Genomic DNA, 24,701 nt, shown 5'->3' with positions numbered 1-24,701 from the left:
ACTGGCCACTCAGAACTGGGGGATTGTACAAGCATGTTTAGCCATACTGATGCTAAGAAATGCTAAACAACACTCTACTGTATCTGTGAAGCTGGATGAAAGCTAAGAAGTGCAAATTAAGAAGAGATGGAAGGTGTCTGGTACAAACTGCCTAGCTTTAAAAATGCTTTACAGAGACCCATGACAAGGATTTTACTTAGAAGCTTGGTTCTTTGGTGCTCTGTGTGTGTGAGTAGGAGGGTGAGTGCGCTTATATATGGGAAGATTGAAGTGGAGGTGTGAGCAGGGGGATGTGCAAATTATTTTGATGATGTTTACTGTTCTGGAGACGGAACAGCTTGAAAAACTGCTCATAGGCGAACAGGATTCTCAGAGGGGATGTTGTGAGGAAAGTATGAATCTGAAAGGCATTCTTAATCTCTTTGTAATTTCTCCAGCCATTTTTGGCTGGTCAAACCTTTAACAGCAGACTGGAATGTTAAAGTGTCAGACGTCATTTAATTCACTAGATGTTTGATCTTGGTGAAAACAATGAATCTCATTGCATTTACTGTAATGGTTGCCAAAGTGTCATCTGTGATATTGTGTTGCTGTGTTTTAAACTGGTACTGTGGACCTGGAGCTAGAATCTCCCTTTAGCTGAGCACTTTTGGTGGCTTGATAAGAATGCCAGACCACAAGTTTTGGCATGCACTCTTCCTCCGCACTGACATTCAGTGTCTCAGGCCATGCAAGTGGAAATAGTTGTGGTTTCAGAAATATTTTTAAAGAATGATTTGGCTATAAATAACTACATAACCTCTCCAAGAACATAAGGGACAAAAATAAAATCACCCAGGCCTGGTTCAAGAGTTCACGCGATAAACAGGAAATTTGAGAGGACTTGGCAATACAATCAGCACAAATGCATACTAATGTTTATCCCACTCCGATTCTTATCCAAGTTCTTGGAGATTAGTGTATTTTTCCTCCTTTGCATTCACATTGTGCCGTCTGCATAAGGATAACTCCTTTCTTTATACCTTTGATTTTAAAACTCTTACCCTGTTCTAAATCGATAAGAAACACTCCCCTTCCCACAGATAAAAAAAATAATCTATTTTATTTATTCAGTTTTTAAGCTTATATCAAAACTTTGAAGACCTCCAAATAGCTAGTTTCAAAGTGACTGTTGATGTTTGGGTATTTCTGTGGAGGCATCAAATATATGATAACTTGATTACAAAACAAAGAAAAGTTCACTTAGAAAAAGCTGCCATTGTAATGTGAGAGTGTATCTGCAGTGTTCTGATCATTTGAGCGCATTTACTGTAGGCCATGGGGTCACGTCAGCACGGTTACCCACAGCTGGGAGCAGTCCTCTTATGACATGGTGATTTATATTATGTGCCCTTTCATGTCTTCTGCTCACTCCTCAAGTGACTGAAATTCTCCTCTAATTTGTTTATTGATGTGGGTGATTTGCTGTTTTTTTTACAGGATTTCTGCATAGTTACAGTGACAAAGCTGCATTAACAAAGAGATGCAGAAGAAAATCATTTTAAAAGATTGTGACAGAGGGCTTCATCTTAAGACAACCCTGGCAACCATAATCATTGGTTGAAATGACCCTTAACTTAAGAACATACAGGGGTCCTTAATTTAATGAAAAGTACTTTATTAGTTTAGTAGTACTAGCATAAAGTACAAGCATAATCCATTACAATAAAGAGACATCCTGCTTAATAATGCATTCTTGTTTTTAAATTGTGCACTATTTTTAAATTTTCTGTGATTTTAAACTCTCTCTAGGTCTCCAATTAGCAATAAAATCTTCCTGAAAGGACATTAGATCAATGTTAATTGTTCTTTTTTCTGCTCTGCTTCTCTAATTTGGTTCACATGCAAATTTACTTGGCCATGGGAAACTGTTATCAAGAATAATCGTATTCCAGCAGTCAACCCTGCCAAACAAAGAAACAAGATCTGATAGGACTGGATACAAAAAACAAGTTTTGCCTAAGTCAAAACCTGGCTCTCATGTTATTGTGAGTAATTAGCTCTGATTGTTCTTGGCAGAATAGCACCATGGGAAAATTGATACAGTCACTAAAATTCATTTGATGGATCTCAACTTATATACCTATTGTTGGTAAAACAGTTCACCAGAGTAGGATGTTGATTTTGAATGATCATGTCAGGCTTCTGCTACCACAAGGCTGTTATTTCAAACCATCTACTTGGGAATAGTATGATTTAAAACATAATTGAATGGTAATGCACATTTATGACACTATGCACTGCACAAGATACCTTATGAACACAGTTCTATTATTGCGTATGTTTTAGGTCACATAGAAAGAAATCACAACAATTAGCAATCAAAACATTTTGATTGTTTGAGAAATTATGAAAGAGAGGAATGCATTCAATTGAACATGAAGTCCAATCAACTGTAATTTCTTTAATTACAAGGCAAAAGTGATTTCAGCATCAGTGTGAATAGAAATGTCCAATACCCACAGATTTAACCGGCGAGCTAGTTTTTGGTGGACACTGTTGTCATCACCCCCGTTATAGCAGTCTCTGAAAATGAACCAGCACAAGCTGCTTCCCAAAAAGGGCAAAGAATTTCCTCAAGAGTACTTAAAGGGTTAATTATCCCTGATCAATTGCATGTTTAATATTCATTAAACTCTCATTGCCTGCATGTAGAGGGAAAATCAATTGCATGCAGTATGTCTCTGGTACTTTGAATCAGATAAAGATCTCATAGTGGCTGTGGCTCCATTATTTAATTCTTAATGATTTCCTGCTCTTGTGAATGGGAGTACAACAACATCCTGAGGTGATGAAATGGGTTCTGCAGTATTTTCTGCTGCAGTAAAGAGTCCCTATGCTTTTCGCTTTTGTACCTTCTGTTACATCTTTAATTAATGACTCAGTCCCGTACAGCATATGGGGTGGGCTATGCAAATATACAGCTGCTGAATACTGTACCTTCTTAAGTGTCGTTGTAATGCCATCATATTTGCTGTTGTAACCGACCATTGAAGCAGACATGTAGATAATGAAACTAATCATACTTGTTTACTTTGTGTACAAAATATCTTATTACACAAATATATATTTTGTGCAATCAAAACATGGACTGCCTGGTGGGTTCCTGGGTTCAGTTCCAAACCTATCTGTGTGGAGTTTATATGTTCATCTTGTGTTTGCATGGGCTTCCTCTGAAGTGTCTGAAGACATTCTTCTGGGAAAATTGGCCCGGATGTCAGTGTGTTTGTATGCCCTGTGATAGACTGGTGTCCTGCCCGGGGTGTACCCTGCCTCGTGCCTGTTGCTGGCTGGGATAGGCTCCGGAATTGGAAGAGCAGGTTAGAAAATGAATGGATGGATAATCAAAACACGAGAAAGGTTACAAATGATAGCAGGGAATTGTGCATTCATCTTGTCCATCTGGATACTAATGTGTCAATACCCAGATCTCATCCTGTCATTTCTTGAAAGATTGCAGCGTGCTGTGTTCCACAGTTCCAGATACCCATTTCTGTTTGGGTAAAGACATACTTCTTATTTTCAGTTCTTAATACATCTTCCTTTGATTTTTTCCAGTGACCCAATATCCTCTTTTCATTCCTGAATTGAAAGTCCTTCAGCACTTTTGATGAGTTTGAATGTGTAAATTTAATTCTTTCCCAATCATCTTTGTTTGAGACTAAAGAGATTCTGAACATTTAAAATGGTTGATTACAAGCAATCCACTGAGAATAGGAGTTTTCTGGTTGGCTGTCTTTGAATTATTTCCAGGGAATAAATGTAATGTAAGTATTCTGAGTAAAACAAAAAAACAATATTATAAATCTAATGCATTTTAATTAACTCTGACCATTAAAATGTGACACATCATTTCACAGCTAGCATTGCACTCTTTTTTATACAATTTCTCATTAATTAAACTGTTAATTGTTGTTGATTGGAGGTAGCTTCTGCCGAAAAACAGCTAACTCTAAACTAACCAGCTAATGTGGAATAAAGTGGTCATTCATCTAACAGTGCTTGGGGAATATTCGTTTAAAGTGCATAGTATGTAAGTGAGAAAGTGATCCATGATTTAGGATGTTTGCATCATGCAAGCAACACAATTAGTAGCAAAGAGTAGTGGACAAAGGTTGTGAGTTCAAACCCAGGTGGAACCCTGCAGTTATACCAAGCGCAATACAGTGCATTGCAGTTTGACTGCTCAAGTAAATTTGCTGCTGTGTAAATTAGTCTCCAGATCATCGCTGCAAATGAGAAATCACTCATGATTGACTGATGTGGTCAATAGGAAAAAATGCAAATACTGAAGCTGCCCACTAGCAGAGAAATCAACATTGGCATTGTCCGCAGACAATTCAATTTACACTGGAGGAAAACTAAGTTACTGAAGGATGTGTAAAAGAAAATTGAATTATCTAAATTTTATAAATAAGACATCAAAAATAAATTCATTACATTCATTTACTGCATGACATTTAGAATTTGAACTTGAATTAACACACATGAATATCGTGTTTTAAAAAAGCCTAGATCTTCCATAAATGTACATTTGTGTTCATAAACCATGTACTGCAATGATACTGTTAAACGTTGTGTTGTAAAACGTGATAAAAAAACAAGTGGGGATACAGTATCATAGGAAACAAGTACAATAAGGACAAATAAATTATACTGAGTAGCTGAAATATTCAGTACAGTGGAAAGAAAAGGCTGTTTCACATCACAAAAAATAAAGTGCAAGTATTATTAACTTTTTTACCCCAAATGATACCCCAAAGTATGTAATGTCTAGGGGTTTGTATTGAAAACGGAGAAATATTTTCTGATTGCCCAGAAAATAGCTTTCATGCAAAACAAAACATGCGTTTAAAATGGTTAACCTCTGTCTTCGCCTTGTCTGTCAAGAATCTCAAAAGACAAAATTTAGAAAACCATTAGAGCAAATATTAGGTTTATTAGGTATAAAGGGAAAAGGGAAAAGCGCAAAATGGCTGCCCCTCTATAATTTGTCTCTCGAAGGCCAGGGGCCCTGGCTCACTCAGGCTGTGCACTGGCGCATGAAACACTAAACCAAGCTCGATCCGTCACAGGCTTCAAAGTCCACACAACAGTTAAAGTAGAAATAAGCGATCAGCCATTTACAGGGTAGGACCCTCGGGCACGTACTGTATCTTCTTTTCCAGAAAGGTGCTCTCCTCGGTGCTGACACATGGTCTGTATGGAAAATTCAAACGCAGCTTTAACTTTTATGACATTGCAGGGCTATGGTACAGTATATGATATAGTTGCGTGCTATTATTAAGACAAATCTATAAAAGCCGAATACAGTGTGCACATGTTTTGGCGAGGCTATATTTGACATGGTTTTCTTCTTTAATTTAGTCGAAGCAACATGTTGCATGATGTCAGTTGTTAAAAAAAAAAATACATTGTATATACAGACCGTACTGTCCAGAATAATACAATGGGCGTCTCTGCGACTGAGCTAGTGTTACGGACTGCGGTTCAGCTAGTTCTAAATAACAAGTGAGGTACTAAGATAAACTTCAGCTTGAATCTGATGGGGTTTTTTTTTCCGAGTTTGTCGAATTGTATTGCTCTGTGCTTCACGCGTTAGTATAAGCCACCGAAAAGGCAGAGGTGTTGTGCGGGTGTCTTTAACCGTGCGGTGAAAGGGAAGTAGACCGGGATACCACCGGAAAGTTACTGGAGCGCTCGGTGTTCCGTGCGCTGTTCGGTAGAGACTGTCGGCATGTTGGACGTCTTTGTATTTGTCTACATTTTCACTCTTCAAGATGTCTGCGGCCCAGTTTGAGTCCCTGGAGAGCATTCTGGAAAAACATATCCCGCCTGAGGAGCTTAAAGAAGTCAGACGAAGGCTGTTTGGCAAAGAGTTGAAGTAAGAAACCAACTCCTGTTCATAGCTATTTACTGGTGGCGATTTCTATACCAACACTACTACAACACGGTAGGTCGTTTTAGGGCGTTATTGTCAAGATACCGGTGTACACGGTAAGGAAGTGTATTTACCGAAACTGAGATTTCCGTCCCGAAACTAAATCTACAGCGCTGAGAAAACTTCTTAAAACAGAAGAGATATTTTGACATGTTTCAGAAAGTTACACATATCTACAGCAGTTGAATGTATCGCTTTTTATGTTATTTCCAGCACTGTATTCGAAGGTACCCCTGTTTGTATACCCACAACCACCCCCCAGAAACCCAAAACAAACACTGAGCAGTTTCAGAATAATGAAGATTGAAAAACGCTTTCTCTATCCTGATCCGGGAACATCTCCATTTCTTGTGGTTTTCATACCAGCACAACTGTTAAGTAAAATCTTCATCTTACTGCACATTTCCTTGAAGTAGGAATGGTTAACTCCGGAGTGACCCTGTGTCATTACCACCTGTTTTTGAATACGTTAACTATGCGTTTTGCAGAGAACAATCAGAAAGCAACACTTTAAAAACGAAATTAAAATACAGATCCATAATTCAAGTAAAAGAGAATTAAACGCATAAATAGATAATTTGTGCAATTAAATAATTAAGCAATTAAATAAGAGGTGGAACTTGTGGAAAAGCGGGAGACAGAGGTACAGGAGCAGGATTTGGGAAGACTGGACGGTGAGATAGTTAATAAATGCTCACATTGAGTCAGTCATTTACTGGGGACCTTGACCAGCACTGAGATCTGCAGTAAGGTAAGTAACTGTCAACAAGCTGTGATCTTGCAGCAGTGACGAGTCAAAACTGGACCAATACGCTTTTAGTCTCTTAGCAGTACTATATGCTTTTTTAACATACTTGGTCAATTTAGATAATTTAAATATTTAGTTTTATACACTACTGCCTATGCCATCACATGTGATACTTAATTTCCAAACATGTGCAAATCAGTTCTTCTCGATCTTTAAATCTGTCTTAAAATGCCTTAGTAGCACCATTATACTGTTATAGCATACAGTACTTTATACTGTATAAGACCCAATTTCAGTCTTGGATTAGCAAAACAACAGATTATTCTTGAGCGACAAAAATATTCTTTGATAAATTGGCAATACAACTAAGGCGTTTTAATAATAATAATGTTTCTTTATTAGCCCTATACAATTTCTTGCATTAGGAATTCATCTTTTCACATACCCCAGCTTTTCTCCAAGGAGACACAGACAGGGAGAGAAGCTTGGGGTCAGAGCACAGGGTCAGCCATTGTACAGCACCCCTGGAGCAGTTGGGGTTAAGGGCCTTGCTCAGGGGCCCAACAGAGTAGGATTCCTCTGCCAGCCACAGGATTTGAACCAGCAACCTTCCAGCCACAGAGCCACAGCTTTAGTAGTGTCTACATTGCAGATTATTATTTTTAAAATAAGTGTGGTGTCGCCAAGGATCATGCTAATTGATTTTAACATGCTTAATTTAACATTTTAATAATGACTGGCATATTAGCACAAATCTGGTGGGACGGGCCATGGTTGGCATTGCTGCCTCACAGCGCTGGAGTCCCGAATCCCAGACCCAGGGGGCTATCTGCTGTCTGTGATCACGTGGGTTTCCTCTGGGTGCTCCGGTTTCCTCCCACAGTCCTGAGACATAATGGAAAGTTAATTGGCTTCTGGGAGTACTGGCCCTGGGTGCGAGTGGGTGCTTTTTTGTCCATTTGTCTTGCCAGAATAGGGTCCAGCTCCACCGCTACCTTGAATTTGGAGGAAGTGGTTAGAAAATGGGTGGATGGACGTGAGCACTAATCTATTTTACATTTCATCATCTCCCGTGTCTTTCCTTAATGGTACCCGTGTCATTCTGTTGCAGGAAACTTGAGTTTCCTTCTGATGCCATTGAAGCTGCCAAAGAACGGGACTTTGAGCTCCAGGGATATGTGCTGGAAGCTGCCCTGGAGCAGTTAAGGAAACCCTTCATCGTCCGCGTGGGCCTTGTTCAAAATAAAATTGTTCACCCCACGGATGCTCCAGTTATAGACCAGGTGGGTTGGCATCAGGCTGGTTAAATGCCAGTGGCCTCCTGGAAACATGCAAGAAGTCACAGGTGCAGCCAGATCCAGTCAGTCCTGGAGATACACAGTGCTGGAGAGATTCTTATTATCTCTTAACCTGTTGTTGAAGACTGATCAAGCAACTGGGTCAAATCGAGAGGTTGAGAGAACAGACCAGAAATACAGAAGCTCTTGTAGCTTTTCATGGTTAATCATTGCTGATCTATCAAGATATAAGTTGTCACTATTGCTGGGCCAATATAATCCTTCATAAGGGTCGGATCCAGTCAGAATTAATTACTGTTTCTCCTAACAAGGGAATTTTGTTTTACTTAAAACCCCTGCTTGCAGCTGCCTTTTTACAGGGGGCATTTTGCAAATAAAAGGTCTGAGGTCTGTTTTTTCACCCCACATTTCAGACAGCACTCCATACAAGTCTGGGCTGTGTGAACATTTGATCATTTACAGGCTCAAGGACCTCTCCAGTCCAGAATAAATGGATCATACACGATCCTGTAATGGTCAAAGCAGTGCTGTTCTCTCTATAGAATTACAGGTACCTCCCAGCTAACATATCTGACAATATGCACAAAGGAAAAAACAGTAGGATCAAGTGTGCTTCTTACCTTCTGGAACAAATTATGTCAGAACAAAAAATGGAGCCTGTTTTTCTAACAGTGCATAATGGTCTAAGCTAGTTATTCAACTTGGTATTGATACATTTTTGTTAAGCGTATTTTAGAGAATGTTTATTTTCATTGTGATATCAATATAATTACATAAAGATTATAAGCAGTCCTTGTTATAAGATAAACATTTGTTGTTATGGTTTTTGCAATATGTATGACACCAGCAGAGAAATGGAAATCTACATTGATATCAGCAGATGTTTTGAAAAATTATTTTTCTATTCTTTCGTATGTATCAGCTGTGTTGTTGCATCTTGCGCAGTGCTATTGAAAATGTCGTGCCAGGGACTGCAATGTCTTCATTTTCACAAGAACTGGGGATATTTCATCCCCTAGGGTACTGATGAAAATTAGATCTAGAATATCAAGTGCTGTTTGCTCCTGGCAAAAACAAATATACAGTATGAAAAAACCTTTTTGCGTTCAAATGTACCCTTTGGAGGACATTTTTCATTCACAAAATCTATATTTATGGATGAGATGCATTAACAGGAGAATGTGAAAATGTTTTAAATGCAGTGTTTCACAGCTCAAGACAGCCACAGCTTGTTTTCATTGTTTCCTTAACATTGGACTCAGGTTTCTAATGGTCTGCTATTTCACAGCCAACCATACATTTTCTGCCACGAATTGATTGAATATGAAAAATAATGTTGTATTTTATTTCTTTCAACAGCATTCACATTCAATTTCTATTTTTTGCCCTTAAGTATTTTTTTTTCTGATAGAAATAAAATATACCATGAAACATTAGAAACCCCAAAGCATTGTGCTCTTGATATCACCTCCCCCCTGTCTGCTGGTTTTATTCGTACATGGGCTGTTATTATTAACTGTTACTAATTGGTGCCTTTAATTTGCATAATAATCTGAAATCTCTAATAATTATTAGGCTGAAAATGTGAACTATCTTATTCTTTTTAACATCCTATGCATAAGATAAAAGTATTTACTGCCTGCATTTGTATGTTGCCCTTTTTTGCTCTTTGGTGCTACAGTAGGTAGGAATGACAGAACAGCAGCCATTCCTAAAATAGTGGCTTGATACTGCTTTCCATTAATCAACTTTAGAATGTGTGTGTTTGAAAGGAATTGCCCTGTTTGTGCTCATCACACATTTGTTTCTAAAACATTGACTCTGAGGAGGGGACCACCAGTGAGGTATGGTTATGTGTGGTGTATATACAGTATATACTGTACATGTGCAAAGTTGTTATGGATTTATTTACTACTGCATACATAAAATTTAAAATAACGAAATAATTTAATGTTCGATTTTTCATAGAGAAACAATCAGTAATGGCACTATTTTGTGTTCTGGAAAGTCAGATTTTAATACAACCCTCTTGTTAAAGAAGCTGCGTTATAGGGATAAATGCAAAGCTGAAAGTTTACACGTTCATCGCGCTTGTCTTCCTCTTACCAAACAAGTGATGAACTGCTGAGTGAATGTTGGAAAAATCTGCCATATGTAGAAATAAATGCTGAAAAACATCAGCAGAGGGGAATTGGTGAATGATTAGATGAACTGAACGTGAGGTTTGCAAAGAATGTTACGAATTCTTGGTAAGAGTCTTTGTTCTCAGAAAGCAGTGGTCCTTTTCTCTGGAACAGATTTTCCAGTTAACACATTTGTCACATATTTAATGGCTTGGTTAGTAAACAGTGCATTAATGCCTAATGGATGACCTCACAGCTGGATCTCTATTTTTGTTTCTGGATCTTCCATTCTCACAGCTCATTTTCTTATGGCTACATCACAGTGACCTGCTGGTGCAGTTGCACAAGGTACATCAAAAATGATTGTGTTCTTAAAAATAAAGGTGGCAATCTGATTCCTCAATGATGAATTGTAATACGAACATAAAGCACAGTTATTACTATTTTATTATTATTTACAGTATTTGCTTATGTGGCAGTACAATTTAGGACAGCTTAAAACCCTATAATTACAGACAGTGTTTCCTCTGTACAGATTACTGCCCTGCACAGGCGGATCGGTGAGATTGTCGAGGTGGCATCCATGTGTGGGGTCAATATTGTCTGCTTTCAGGAAGCCTGGAGTAAGTAATTTCAACAGATCTGTGTTCTTGTCGCTTCTTTTTGAGACAGAGGTGGCCGTGGACATTGTATGATGTGGAATTCATTGTGGCCATTTTTCCTTGAGCCCTTTATTCTAGCACAAATGCTTCAAACTATTGATTTCTTCATTTCAATTAAAATCCTGATAATCAGAAATTCCCACGGAGTGGATACAGAAATATTATTCTCCTTTTGTTCTTTGATTCATCTAAATGTATGGCCGAGGTGTTAAGTATGTCGGTGTAAATGGTTTCTTGGTGTGTGGTAACATAGCTGTTCTATCGCTTACTGAAAATGAGGCCCATAGACCACGTTTGTTTGTGTGTTTGCTTTGGCTCCTAAATGACTTTTCACCCTGTTCTCATGAAAGAACGGTCCTTTGATTCAGCACGCTGGGAGCAGTGGGAGACCTCTGTAATCCCACTGCGCAGCTACAGAGAAACAACCCTTGAGAAAGACATGCAAGTTAAAGGACTTCTGGAATCTGGAGTTTGGTGTTTTGTCCTTAAACTGCTCTTAGCTATCTTGAAATTCTCAGGAGGGAGGCTTTAAAAATGATGCAAGCTTTCTTGTTTTGGTACAGAGTCAGAGATTTTTCAAGTGATCTTTATTGATTGCATGTGTTGAGTGCTTTCCAGTTCCTGTGTGTGTATTGATTAATTGATTGATAGATTGCTTAGATAGCTGGACACATGGAATAGGTTTGCAGCACAGTATTAAGTTGTTAAGGTAGTAAAAATGTGATTCGGCAGTGCTCTGGTGATTAGCTTACACCAGTGGTTCCAACCTTTTCAAGTGTGCAGATTCCAAACATTTTTCAAAGTTATTTCTGAACTTCATTATGTGTACATGTCTTAAATGTTGAGGAATTCTTACCCATGACCTCGGGAAATGTTTTGCAAAGTAGAGCAGCACCTTTATGTGATACAAAATATACGCCATGTGTTTTATCTGCAGTCGGGTGTTGATGGAGATGTTGAGGCGGAACTTTTAGCATTTGCAAAGCAATTAAAAGAACTTCTGGTGCAGGACATAGAGGTTTGAGGACCATCCAGCAGGTCTTTCTGTCCTTCACCCCAACACAAGAATAAATCTGTTGATCCTGCTTATTGCTGAAATCCGGTCATTTTATTAGCAGATTTTCTATATTTGTTTGGAGCTTCTGAAATCCCCTTGCAATGTGGACTTGCAGTGTTTGTTTCTGCTCTTGTGCACAGCGATGCCCTTCGCCTTCTGCACACGAGAGAAGGCACCCTGGACAGAATTCGCTGAGTCTGCAGAAGAGGGACACACTACCCGCTTCTGCCAGGAGGTGAGAAGCTAAAATTCATCCCAGGATAAAAAAAGAATGCCTGCAATGCACACATACAGTAGAACATTGTCTGCACTTCGTCCAAATATCATGGGATTCAGTGGAATTAATTTTTGATTATGAGAAGAGTGCTAAAACATTTTGATCTGATTCTCAAATGTAGCCTTCGCTGCTTAATATATTGTATTGGAATAACACTTTTAAAGCATTTTGCTTCAATTGAAGATTAGATAAACTTTTTCTTTCATAAAATAGAGCGTGTTTTAAATTCTGTTTGTTCAAGAAAAAATACTTTTTTGATTTTACATATTTTTATTGCCTCTTGCTTGATTGGCATCTTTATGCTTTTAGAATTACTCTCAGGGTCAAATTCTGCTCCGGACCAAAAAGTAGTGTGTTGCTGTTTTACGTAGGAATCACGTTATCACAGTTTTAGTAGCAGTGAAATATGTGATTCTGAAACACACTTAATGCACAAGACAAGCATTGTTGTTTCAGCTGGATCTCCAGAATTCATTCGCTGAAAATCAGCGCACAGTACATCCTTCAGCATTTTGTAGTTCTAAAGCATATTTCTAAAAGTTTTAACTGCAAGATATTGTGTTAATCAGTGTGCAGAATGCATCCAAGTAGATTCCGGAGTACGTACAGTAACACGTGGAGTAAATTTTGCATTTACACATCAAGGTCTCATGGTTCAGAAGAGTTTAGGCCACCAACAAACAACAAGGTATTGTTGCATTACTTAAACATACGTATAACTATGGTGCAGCACTTTACAGGCGACAGAGTGACATTGAACCACTGTAACCATTGTTTACCTTTTGTCACTTCAACATTAATCCTGAATAATCTAGTTTATGCAGTCTACCAGAATAGTCTACCAGAAGATGGTCAACAAGTGTCTGACATCAAACTGTTGACATTGATGTTATACTGCAAAGTGTATCACAAATGGTCTTGGAATTGTAAAGGTATTACATTTAGAGCCCTGCTTAATCACTATAGTATAGTCAATTGCTTTGCCAAGCCAGTTGTTGGAGGCTATTTTCTGATTTCTTGCAATTTCTGAGGTCGCTCCTCAAAGCTGCCATATTAATGCCATCCTAGTCATATTGAGCACATAAATTGAGTTTCATTGCATCCCATCAGCCACTGCCTAATGCACACGGAATTGCTAATGCACAGTAAAGAATTGAACAAATAAATCTTTAATAAGGGCAGGAGCCATAGGTTTGAGGAGGGTGGATTCATCATCCTCATGATTTAACTACTGTACGTGCAATTGTGTTCTGTAGAATAGGGCCCTTTGTGTAAAAAGCTCCCATAACAAAACAGATCCAAATAAAATAAGAACAATTACCTGCATGCAATAACACTCATTAAGCATAAAAGTGAGCTTTCCATTTAGAACAGAATGATAAAAATCCTAATAGTATCATTGTCCACTATGTCCTTTAAGAAAATGCTTCCAAACCTAGGTACAAAACAGGAGAGTATATCGAGTGCCACATTTATGTTTTCATTTATAAAACTTCAGGCTAGGGACTAAAGACTCTGAGGAGGTGTAGGATCAATGGAGCTCACACATGTCATTTGGGTCTTAAATGTTGCCTACAATGGACTAAACCTAAATTTGACTTAACTCCACTGAGAGAATAGAAAGCAGTCTTATTTTGCTAAAGTTGGCATACTGTTTACATAGGATTTTGTTTTGGTTCAAATTTGGGTTGTTGGATTCTGAATATTACACTAAGATAAAGTAACAAAAAATAAATCTACAGATAAAAACAAGGATCGTGATATGTACAATTTAAAAGTGATAAACATCGTAGCCAGCTGTTTATATTGGAATTATATATGAAATATATATAATTATATTGGAATTGAGTGCTTGTTTCTAAAACTAATTTTGAAATACAGGTTGTGATCATTTCTTCATTATTCTCACATGTAACTTGCTTAATAGATTGTTTTGGCTTTAATACTTTCATAGCATTTTGTTCCGTTTGATTAAATTTTTTTATCTCTATCTCTTCTTTCTCAAAATACAGCATATTTTAAATTCCCTAATTATGTTTAAGAACAATACTTTGTATTTGTGCATCTGTATACGTCTCTCTCTGCCTTGTCTACAGTCTTTTTCATTATGGCAAGATACTAGCTGTCTGTTTAAGCAGCCATGCCTACACCAGTTTCATTGTTCAACTATGTATTTTGTAGCTTTTTTTATACCAAATGGGAACATACTGTATGGTGGGATAAACCCCAGCAGAGATTGTTTGCTCTTGTGTTTTTAGCTGGCTAAGAAGTACAACATGGTAGTGGTGTCCCCCATTCTGGAGCGAGATGATATTCACGGGGGAACCCTATGGAATACGGCAGTGGTGGTATCCAACTCTGGGAATGTGCTTGGGAAGTCCCGCAAGAACCATATTCCCAGGGTGGGGGATTTCAATGAGGTGGGTCTATTGATTGTTGAAGGAAAAAAATAAATGTTTTTTTTTGTCTTGTGCTTCCCAACCCAAGCATTCCGATGCCAATCACTCAGAGGAGGAATCCCATTTCATTCTTCCCTGGAAGGACTGCCACCTGACAGATTTTACTTTGACAGGAAATAAGCACGTGAGCTATTGCTGTCAAACACCTGACCTTTCTCCTCCAGTGCTGTCAGTGTGCAGAATACCTGCTTCCTAGGCCTCAACGTGCTAGAGACGTTTATTGCATTTCCAGGTAGCAGAAAGCAAGTCTTTTTCTGGGTTACCATGATACCTGTGCACAAGCCAGAATAAATTATTTTTGCATAACCTGAATTGATTTGAGCTGCCGATTAACTCCCGATACAGGACCTTTCAATAAAGCTCCGCTGTTATCTCCCCAGTTTTTCTGTGCCTTTAACCAGGGCCCACATCAGTAACAATTGTTGTCCATTAGGCATAGATATCTAAAGTTAACAGAGGTGGGTTTTTCATTTTTCAAAAAAGAACAGTGCTCTAAGAAAGGGTAAATTATGACATTTGAAAATGACCAAGAAGTGGTACAGTGAGTTTATTCTTTTAGTTCAGTTGAAATTAGCCGGATGACCTTTCCTTTTTAAACTTAAGCATTAAGCTTGCAGCCTCAACATCCTGTTTTGATTTTCAAATTAATAAGGGTTCATGGGACTGAATTCCAAAACTCCAATTCATAGAAATGTACAGAATGGAAAACTGCTTTCTTAGCTTGTGGTGTAATTCTGTGATTCTCACAAAGAAAAACTATCTTAATAATTAGAAATATAATGTGTTTTCTGACAGCTGAAGAAAAAAAAGCTGTCAATTGAACCAAACAGCTCAATTAAACAAAAATAAATTGAGTTTTTTTAAAAAAATCATCGTGAACTCTCCAATTAGTTTGAAGAGACTTAATCAATTAATATGTAATTAATTTCACATATTTGAATTGGCAATAGTAGAATCTTACATCACATGTTACATCTTTTTCTACAGAAGTTATGGGGGATATTACAAAAAATCAGACTGCTATCATTAGTTCAATACCTTGCTTACCTCGTGATGACATTGAATTAAAGCTGATTAAAGAAAAGTGTCAACTACAAATTCTAAACCCATCACAGGACTTGAGTGTCTCTTGTCCCTTAAGCCTCTGGAGAAAGGTAACCCCTGTTAAATGAGTTATTTGGAATTTCAGATTGACATGTGGGCTGAAGTGCTGATTTAAGCTGATTAAGCCAAAGTAACATTCGTACTGTCTGAAAAGCTGCCCTGCACAGAAAGCATTACAAAAGTTTTACATGATGAAATTCATTATTAAACAGGGACCAGAGGAATGTCATAACACTTCTGTAAAGATTCTAACACTTGAGGGGTTCACTGATGTCTCATTAGTTGAGGTTTCTCATACACCAAAAGGGCAAAAACAGTCAATTCATTCAAAGTTGGATTTAGTTTTGGTGGTTTTTTTTAATTGGACAGGTTTGCCACTTTCAGTGACATAATCTGCTTTATTCTTTTTTGTAAAGACCAGGAAATTAGATTAAGTTTGGTAAAGGTTATTTTTTCTAGCGATGATATGAATGAACCATCATGTTGTTGGAATTATCAAATTTGCCTCCAAGAAACATCCCAGATGTCATTATTTCATCTTCATGCAAGAAATGTTTATTAAACAAAGACTTTATCTTGTTACACCATAAATGCCCTCGCATAGAGCATTATTCACTTGCCTCTGTCCAAATGTAATCACCTTGTACATGCAGACTATTGCTGTAATAAATATTTCTTCTCTGATTACATTTGCACAGTTCATTTTGACACACGCCAGCGCACGATTAATGTGCTAGTTGTTCTGATGTCCCGTTTCTCTAACTAGACAAAACAGCTGTAATTAATTTCCACAGTCAGTGCTGTCTTTATAAGATCAAGATCCGCCGTTGCACTTTATCACAAGTACTAAACAGTACAAAACTTTCAGGTTAATCTTGTCTCTATTGTTTATCAGAATTACCTACAGTATTGACCAATATGTCAATTGAATTAAGTGACTCACTATTCTGATGTGCTACAGGATTCAGTCTTACTTGACGCTGAAGATCTTGAACCTTTTTTGCAGGAGTACATATTAATAAAACACATATTCTCTATTAACCCAAAATAGCTATAGATTGTTGAGTTACAAGGCTGTTGTGACAGTCTTCTTGAATCAGACCAAATACGCACTGAATGCCAGTGACAAACCTTTTTCATGAGGTTTCGGTGAAGCATTGCGAAAGACATGCATGAGGCAAAGCAATTTTATTCTTTCCTTTTATCCAAATGTCACCCCTGACTTCAGTTTTTTGTTTGGGCATTATCTGCTCCTCCACTCACAAGCAAAGGTTGCCCATTGTGACTCCTGAAAACTTCTTTGAAAACATAAGAACAACACAAGCTATCCATTGTGAAACCTGTTAAGTGAACAGATCTAAACGAAGACATTAAGCTGTTGTTCTAGATTTAGATGTTCTTTAATAGCACATCACTCCTTCATTCCAGGATTTACTAAACCCTTGTTTCAGTCCTGACATGTTCAGATGTGTTTTAGATCAAGCTCGTCTTTTTTTTTTTCCTGCATGCAGTCCACATATTACATGGAGGGGAACACTGGGCACCGCGTGTTCCAGACCCAGTATGGGAGAATTGCTGTGAACATCTGCTATGGGAGACACCACCCTCTCAACTGGTTCATGTACAGCATGAATGGGGCGGAAATCATCTTCAACCCCTCAGCCACTGTTGGAGAGCTCAGGTACTACTGGTACCAGCATATCCTGTTAACCAATCCTTATTACAGTACGTAGTACTAGTAAGAACGTAAGGTGCACTAGTTCTTATACAGTATATCATAGTGTAGTACAGTATATTAAGAACTATGCTATTTGCATTGGTTGAATTGCATCTTGAAGTGCCACTCTATATGCATGGGAGAATTTTCTTCTACATCAGCAGATAAAATGTTTCTCAAAACCTTAGAACTAATTCTAACACTCCTGACTCCTCTTTGTACTTCTGAGCAAATTCCAATCTGGCTTGTCTGTCCTGTCCATGAAGTTAATATGATATCTTGCATGTAGGCTTTTTACTGTTTTGGTCTTCTTGTGTCCTCTGGAGATTGCTGGTAGTTTCACTGGCAGTTATTTTGGGGTTTGCTTTGGCAGCTATAATCATTTTTATCTGTCATTACAAGTTTTTTGGTTTTCATTTTGACTTTTGACTATGCACTCCAAATATGCACTCCAAGCAAGATAGGATGGCAGAACGTTCACATCTCTTTACTCGCCAAACAAACGCCTTATCAAAGAGAGACACCTGTCAGCCAATTAACAATTTTGATCTTTTCAAATGAAGAGGTTCAATACGATCAATTTTGAATTGATCTGAGGGGGTAGAACTGAATTGCTTTCATCATCAATAAAATATTTAGGAGTTGTATCAGTTTTTTTTCCATGGGAAATTATTATGATGATGTTTTCATAGTGAAAATGCTAGATTATACACTAGATTCCCTGTGAGAATACTTGAGGAGAGCACTGTAATTAATGTTATTGAGCTGTTGCTGGTTGTTGGCCAGTAAAGGCATTTGATGAGCCTTACAGGTCAATACAGCACCAGTCTGAGCCTCAGCTTTGTCCGGGGGCCTGCTTGACCGGCAGTCCTCACATCATGACACCCAGTAGGCTGGCTGTGGGCGGACTTGTGTCCGACTGTGTATTGACTTGCAGCAGACTCCAGTGTCTTTATGGGGCCTTGTTAGCACAGTGGCACTCCAATTGATGCTAATAGTCCTGCAGTTCACTGGAGGGCTGGTAGCCCGAAAAACTGGCAGATGTCTCTCGTGACAAGTGTTACTGTATGTTCCAGAGGAAAAAACGTGTCCCCATCTCCCCTGAGTTAGCAGAGTAATGATTTGTTAGCAGCTGACAATTCCAAACTGGAAATTCTAAAAAGAGTAATAATCAATGGGTCCAAATGTGTGTCTTTTAAAGACAAATATTTTGCTCTTTGTGAGTGTTTTGTTCTATTTTCAAAGTAAATAGATTATTTTAAATAAAAACATAACGAAAAACCTACAACCATGGCATTTTGCACTTCTCCAGAGTGTTACATTGCAGTTAGTGGCAACAGGTTGCGTCACCTTTTTGTTCCCTTGCCTTGTCACCAGCGAGCCCATGTGGCCTATTGAAGCCCGGAACGCAGCCATCGCCAACCACTGCTTCACCTGCGCCATCAACCGAGTGGGAACGGTGCGTACTCCTCTCACGCGCGTTTCCAGAGACCATGACAGTGTCAGTTCCACACAGCTGCGGTCTTCGCCTGAACCGACTGGCTTAGTGTGAGAAGGGTTACAGCAGAGAAACACCTCTGAAGGAATCCAAGGTTCTGTTGTTACACAGTGCTCAGGCATGTGCGACTTGGCTGTAGTCTGGTTCTTGACAACTACTCCACATTAAAGTTAACTAAAGTTTCTTCAGACTGTCTGTGAGGGTTTACATTCATTAAAACCATCGGAACCAGCAGCTATATCACCATGCAGATTCACAACTAGCAACCCACTGAAGCTAAGCAGGTGTGAGCCTGGCTTGTACTGTACTGTGCTTTGTGGGAGCCCTCCTGGGAAAGCTGAGGCTGCTGCTGGAAGAGGTGTTAGTGGGGCCAGTAGGGGGCGCTCACCATACAGTCTGTGTGGGTCTTAATACACAAGTAAAGTGACCAGGACACCATAGTGGGGAAAAAAAGCACTGTCATTCGAGTGAGACGTAAAAGGTCCTGACTCTGTGGTTATTATTGTTGTTGTTGTATAGAGTCAGTATTGTTTCTTACTAATGCATTACAAATTGGATTTATAGCTGGTTCTTCATGTGGTATTCATGTGAGATACTACATGGGTTATCTTATGAATACCCTAATGATCACAAATATGTAGTAGTTCAGTCTGGGAAAACTATAATAATGTTAGGGTTGTTTTACTGTACAGTGTCAATATGCCTGGGAGCAAATTGTAGTTAGCTGTAGTTAGTAGCCTACATTTTAGATAATGTAAGCACTTTTAGCAGTACTATAGTTTGGTGATATAACTATATTAGTCATGTTCTCGACTACAGTACCAGAGAAATTCAGTCATTTGTTAACAATTGTCCTACTATCCACTATTGTATAAAACAGTTTATTATTACAAAGAAAATTGTGAATGGAAACAAATATCTTACAGACATTTTGCTCATATACTGTTATTTATATAAGGTATGTGTTATATATGCGTTAATATATGTTCATTCGTTTGATCACTATATGCTTTATTTTTGCAATAGCTAAATTATTGCAGTCTGACCACAAAGGGTTTTTACACACAGTTCTGCTGTGAGCTAGTCTTCACAACACAGCTCAAGATTTCCTCTAAACTGCTGTTTACTCTACAGTACGTGCCTCTTCAGCAGCTGTTACATATCAGCTGTGCTGTTACTTGACATTTTTATGGTTTTAAAAAAAAACACATTTTTTTAATGGGTTGCAGGCATCCTAATGTATTAATGCATAAACCACTCCTTCTCTGTGAAAATCCTACAAGAATTGGGGATAGTTTTGTTGGATTCATATGGATGTTTTTCTCACTTCCCTGCCTCTTTCCCATTCACCCAACATCACTTTGGGATTAGGTGCTCAATTTCTGTGACTGTGCAGTCCATTCCTGCCAAATGAGGCCCAGCTACAATAGTTAAGGTGACATCTGAATGACGTTCCTAGGTTTACGACACCCAGAAAAGATGTGTAGCTGCAAGGTATTTATTTCAGCAAACCTCAATGTGGAAGTAAACAACCCAAAAAAGAATAATGTTACTTGTAATGAACCTCCCCTAAGTCAGAAAGTGGATTGTCCTTAGTGCCCTGAGGATCCCTGCGTTGTGTTGACATTTCTTTATAAACAGGAGACCTTTGCCCAGAATGCTGGCTACAAGCAGGAACTGGCTAAGTGATTTCATAAAAGCTTAGTTGTGTCCACTACAGGGAATGACGTTAGGAGAGAGAAGAGATATCGCTCTTCTCATTTCTTTATATTGGATAGTGCAGGAAACTAAGCTGAACCCTGGGCCCAGACAGATTGACTGAGTTCAGAAGTACACACGACAGCAAGCCACATACTGTATGCAGAGATTGGCACGCACACAGACGGGAAGAAAAAAGATTGTTCAAGGCTACTGACCTTTCAGAAAGAACAGAAATACAGTTTTATCCTCTGATGTTTGTTTCTGCCTCATTACTTTGCCTTAAAATGCAGTCTGCCTCCAAGAAGAATTAAATAAAACATTTTATCATTGCAGCAGCCCCTAAGGCTAAAGCATCAATGGCCTCTAAACAGGAACATGAAAAACAGGAGTTTTGTTTAGAATGCATCTTATTCTTGTACCACAAAGGGAGGATGCTTACCTAGATACTAGTCACGAGACAATTCAATAGGAGTTACATTGGTAAAGAGCTTCAGAAGTTCTTGATATTCCAAATTTAAAAGCAAAACTGGTTCAGAGGCTTAAGGCATTGATAACCCCCAACAGCAATCTCATCATCAAAACCATGGGAAATCGGCTTTTCAAAACAGTTTGATTGATGGGCAATTATTCGGTCATTTTAGCATTTGTTGCCTATTTAATTAAGGATAGTCATTGATTTTGTTACTTCCGAATGATCTGGAGTTAAGCAACTGTGGCTAATTCTCACAGGGGAGAAAGAGGAAGTGTAGACAAACTCTTCTGCCCTTTTAGACACACGACAGGTAACAGAGCCTGAGTCCGCGACTGGAGTCCGCACCAGCTGAAGGACTGCGTGTCTACAAGTGTGCAGGAAGTTGCAGCGTCTGCTGTGTCATTGAGAGAATTCTGACCAGCTAATCACTCCCTACCCTCAGCGGTACACAACTAAAGTGCTGAATCTTTCCATCAGCCTCAAGTTTTGGTGGAGAGATTGCACAATCCTCATTTCCTCCCCAGTCACGAGGACTGACGTGGTCAATCAATCTGACGACCAATTGCAATTCCAAATTCAGAGGTTATATAAAAACGTGGTCCTGTAGTGACCTGCTGTATTCTAATTCTATGAAGAATCTAACATCTTAACAGGAATCATTTTAAGGTGCAAGCAGCAGCATAGTATGTGAACCAAAAACAGATGTTTCTCTATTCTAAACCCCCCACCTTTTGATTTCACTACCAGTTACGCCACCTCATAGTTTTACTTTCCTTTTCTTTCCTTCAGAGTTTTGTGGTTCAACGCTGCCCTCTAAAGGAAAAAAAAAGGCTTAGTCTATATTAAGCACTGACATTGTACATTTTTTATCAATGGCACATAACAAGATCCCGTTTCTTATATTGAAATTCCAGAGAGGTATTCAATAGTTCATTACAGTATTAATGTACCAGAATTAATTCCAAGACCCTTTATTTCTAACATTCTTTGCTTCATGTTTTCATCCAGGAGCATTTTAAGAATGAGTTTACATCCGGAGATGGAAAGAAAGGTAAATAAAATATCAAGCCCCGATCTTGACAGATGAAATGTGGAAAGTGGGAGTTCAGTCTGTTTATGTGTAACCTGCAGTCTGACCTAAATGTATATACGTGTATTTTCAGCAACAACTGATTAATACACCGTGGCACAGTGGTCAGCATTGTTGACCTGCAGATCTGGGGTTCTTGCTACGATTCTGGACCCAGGGTGCAATCTGTGTGGAGTTCGTATGTTCTCCCCCTATTCTCAAGGGTTCCCTCCCACAGTCCAAAAACATACTGGAAGGTTAATTGGGTTCTGGGAGCATTGGCTCTGCTGTGAGTGTGTGGCCTGCAAAGGACTGGTATCCCTCACAGACACTGCCTGCTGGGATAAGCTCCAGTTTCCCTTGATCCTGAACTGGAAGAAGAAATTGGAAAATCTATGGATAATTCACTGATGTGTTAAAACTCAAATAGATGTTTGTTAGTGGCTTAGAGACGTGGACTCCGGACCTCTATCATAAGTGCAGGATACCGAAGAGGAAAAGATATTTGTCTGCCGTTTAATTATTATGAATAGGAATTTAGCTGGTGCCTTTATTTCAAGGTGACATTTTCAAAACAGTTAACTAGTAACTAAAAAAAAAAAATTAAAGTACTGTAAAGTGGAGCTTGAAGTTAAGATTTAACACTATAATGAATACTTCCCAAAACAAAACTCAGCAATAGTTACAATAAAATGAAGAGTGATATTGCAGTAAACCTGAAGAGCAAACAGAATTGTAAATCAAATCGAAATCGAAACTAGCTGTTTGCTGCGATAAGAGCAGGGCTGGACAGTAGGTTCTGGACAGCACGGCTGGGATTTGCAGAAGCCGGTCAGACTGATTAATAACTCGCGCCCCAGCTATGGATTTGCAGTGTATGAAATAGAAAATGACATAAATTCTCTCTGAGCCTCTGCTTGGCCAGCGCTTTTGGCGATGGGGCTCATGTTAAGCCTTGGTTATGGGCTTTTCACAGAACATGACTTTGTTTCCATTACATGAACTGGTTCTGCCCAGTCATGGCCTGGGCAGTTAATGCAGTCGGTTTATAAGCAGTACTTCCTGGTAAAGAAAGTAGCTTGTTTAGTGTTGCCCTTTGCCCAGACTGAATCGGCCTGCTGCTGCCGTATCTGGTTTTGGTCTTGACGTTCTTGTGTTCCTTCAGCTCACTCCGATTTCGGCTACTTCTATGGCTCCAGCTACGTAGCAGCCCCTGATGGCAGCTGCACCCCGGGCCTGTCTCGCACCCAGGACGGCCTGCTGGTCGCTGAGCTGGATCTCAACCTCAACAGGCAGATCAGCGATAAGTGGAGCTTCAAGGTAAGACGGCTGTCACCCATGGTCAGAATGATCTCGGCCCAGCAGCACGTCTGCTGTTGCGCAGACATTTACATTGTGATGCAGCAATTTCTGAGAAGAACAGTGCTCGGTTTTTGAGAATCATTTGTTTAATATGGAACCATTTCCACAGTGGATAATAAGGATCTTAGTGCTCAGGCATGTTCTGCTGTTACCTGAGAGCAGGGCTTCGAAACAGGGGCTCATACTTATAGAGTCAATGTTAAAGATGCAGAATCACCTGCAACAGAAAGTGAACTTTTCATTGCTGTCCTATTCTTGCATTCTCCAGTGCATTTTACATGAATGTCAGTTTTTTCTATTTTAATTTGAACAATTGGTTTCCGTTTTAAACCTGGAAATGCTGCTATCCAGCTTCATTGTAACTGGCAGATGATTGGAACTACAGATTCCTTACTCAGGCAGGTCTGTTCTGCTCAGACAGGATACAGTGCTTTTCCCCTCCTGCCTCCGTAAAGGGGTGCCTGACTCTGATGTGTGTGCTTCACAGATGACGGGGAGGTACGACATGTACGCAGAGCTGCTGCACAAGGCCGTTCAGCCGGACTTCAAGCCCGACATCGTCAAGGAGTCATGACTCCCAGTGCCCACGGCCTTCCTGGAACGATGGAGCAGAAGAGACGGCAAGCACACAACCTGTTCATTCACACTGCTCTTGTGAACGCCCAGCAATGTCAGGCTTCCTCTTCTCAACCCTGTTCAATAGCACGTTTCCCAGACTTGGAACCTAAAGCAATGAGAAGCCAGGCTTCAGTTTAGGAAAGCCATAATCCTGCACCTTTAATAGGCATTTTTGTTCAAATGCCTTGTTAGGCTCTGGAAGAAACATCTATTGAACTGAGAAATAATTCAAAGTTATACTGGCAGGAGATGAAGATACAAATAACATTACAATATTGCAGCAAAAGGCAGCATTGTAGCGTTAAAAAAAAACAGAATCAGGAGCAGAGGCACTGAAAAATAAACTATTCAACAGCAGAATTTGACTGTGAAAAGTGTCTGTTAATATGTATTGTATATGTACACATGCCTAAAACAACGTTTTTTTGACAACTGATTGTGAGATTACTCAACAAACTACAGAACATGACATTTCTAATAAGAATATTGTGGCCAGACTGGACAGGCCACCTTTGGAATAATAAGGTATTCTGCATTGAAAGCTAAACACTCAGTA

At 39.1% G+C, this 24,701-nt stretch overlaps 1 protein-coding gene across 3 annotated transcripts; it reads left to right on the top strand.

Annotated features, from left to right (window-relative positions):
* The first annotated feature begins 111 nt into the window (after positions 1–111).
* On the top strand, positions 112–24,495 carry upb1 (ureidopropionase, beta). Of its 3 annotated transcripts, none has more exons than XM_088618637.1 (11): positions 112–240; positions 5,820–5,923; positions 7,840–8,011; positions 10,685–10,772; positions 12,009–12,103; positions 14,404–14,565; positions 17,220–17,389; positions 18,803–18,884; positions 22,105–22,147; positions 23,331–23,485; positions 24,015–24,495. In XM_088618637.1, the coding sequence occupies exons 1-11, from the start codon at positions 127–129 to the stop codon at positions 24,099–24,101; spliced, it is 1,272 nt and encodes a 423-aa protein (XP_088474763.1). In that variant the 5' UTR covers positions 112–126; the 3' UTR covers positions 24,102–24,495. The 3 variants fall into 3 exon arrangements, with proteins under 3 accessions (XP_088474763.1, XP_088474764.1, XP_088474765.1); XM_088618638.1 differs by lacking the exon at positions 112–240 and adding an exon at positions 5,123–5,236; XM_088618639.1 differs by lacking the exon at positions 112–240 and adding an exon at positions 5,151–5,169.
* Positions 24,496–24,701: the final 206 nt, after the last annotated feature.

The sequence above is a fragment of the Lepisosteus platostomus genome, chromosome 24, assembly GCF_059453375.1.
Source record: "Lepisosteus platostomus isolate fLepPlt1 chromosome 24, fLepPlt1.hap1, whole genome shotgun sequence".
Classification (NCBI taxonomy): Eukaryota; Metazoa; Chordata; class Actinopteri; order Semionotiformes; family Lepisosteidae; genus Lepisosteus; species Lepisosteus platostomus.
The sequence above is the reverse complement of the archived record's forward strand: the minus strand, read 5'-3'. Positions and strand labels throughout refer to the sequence as shown.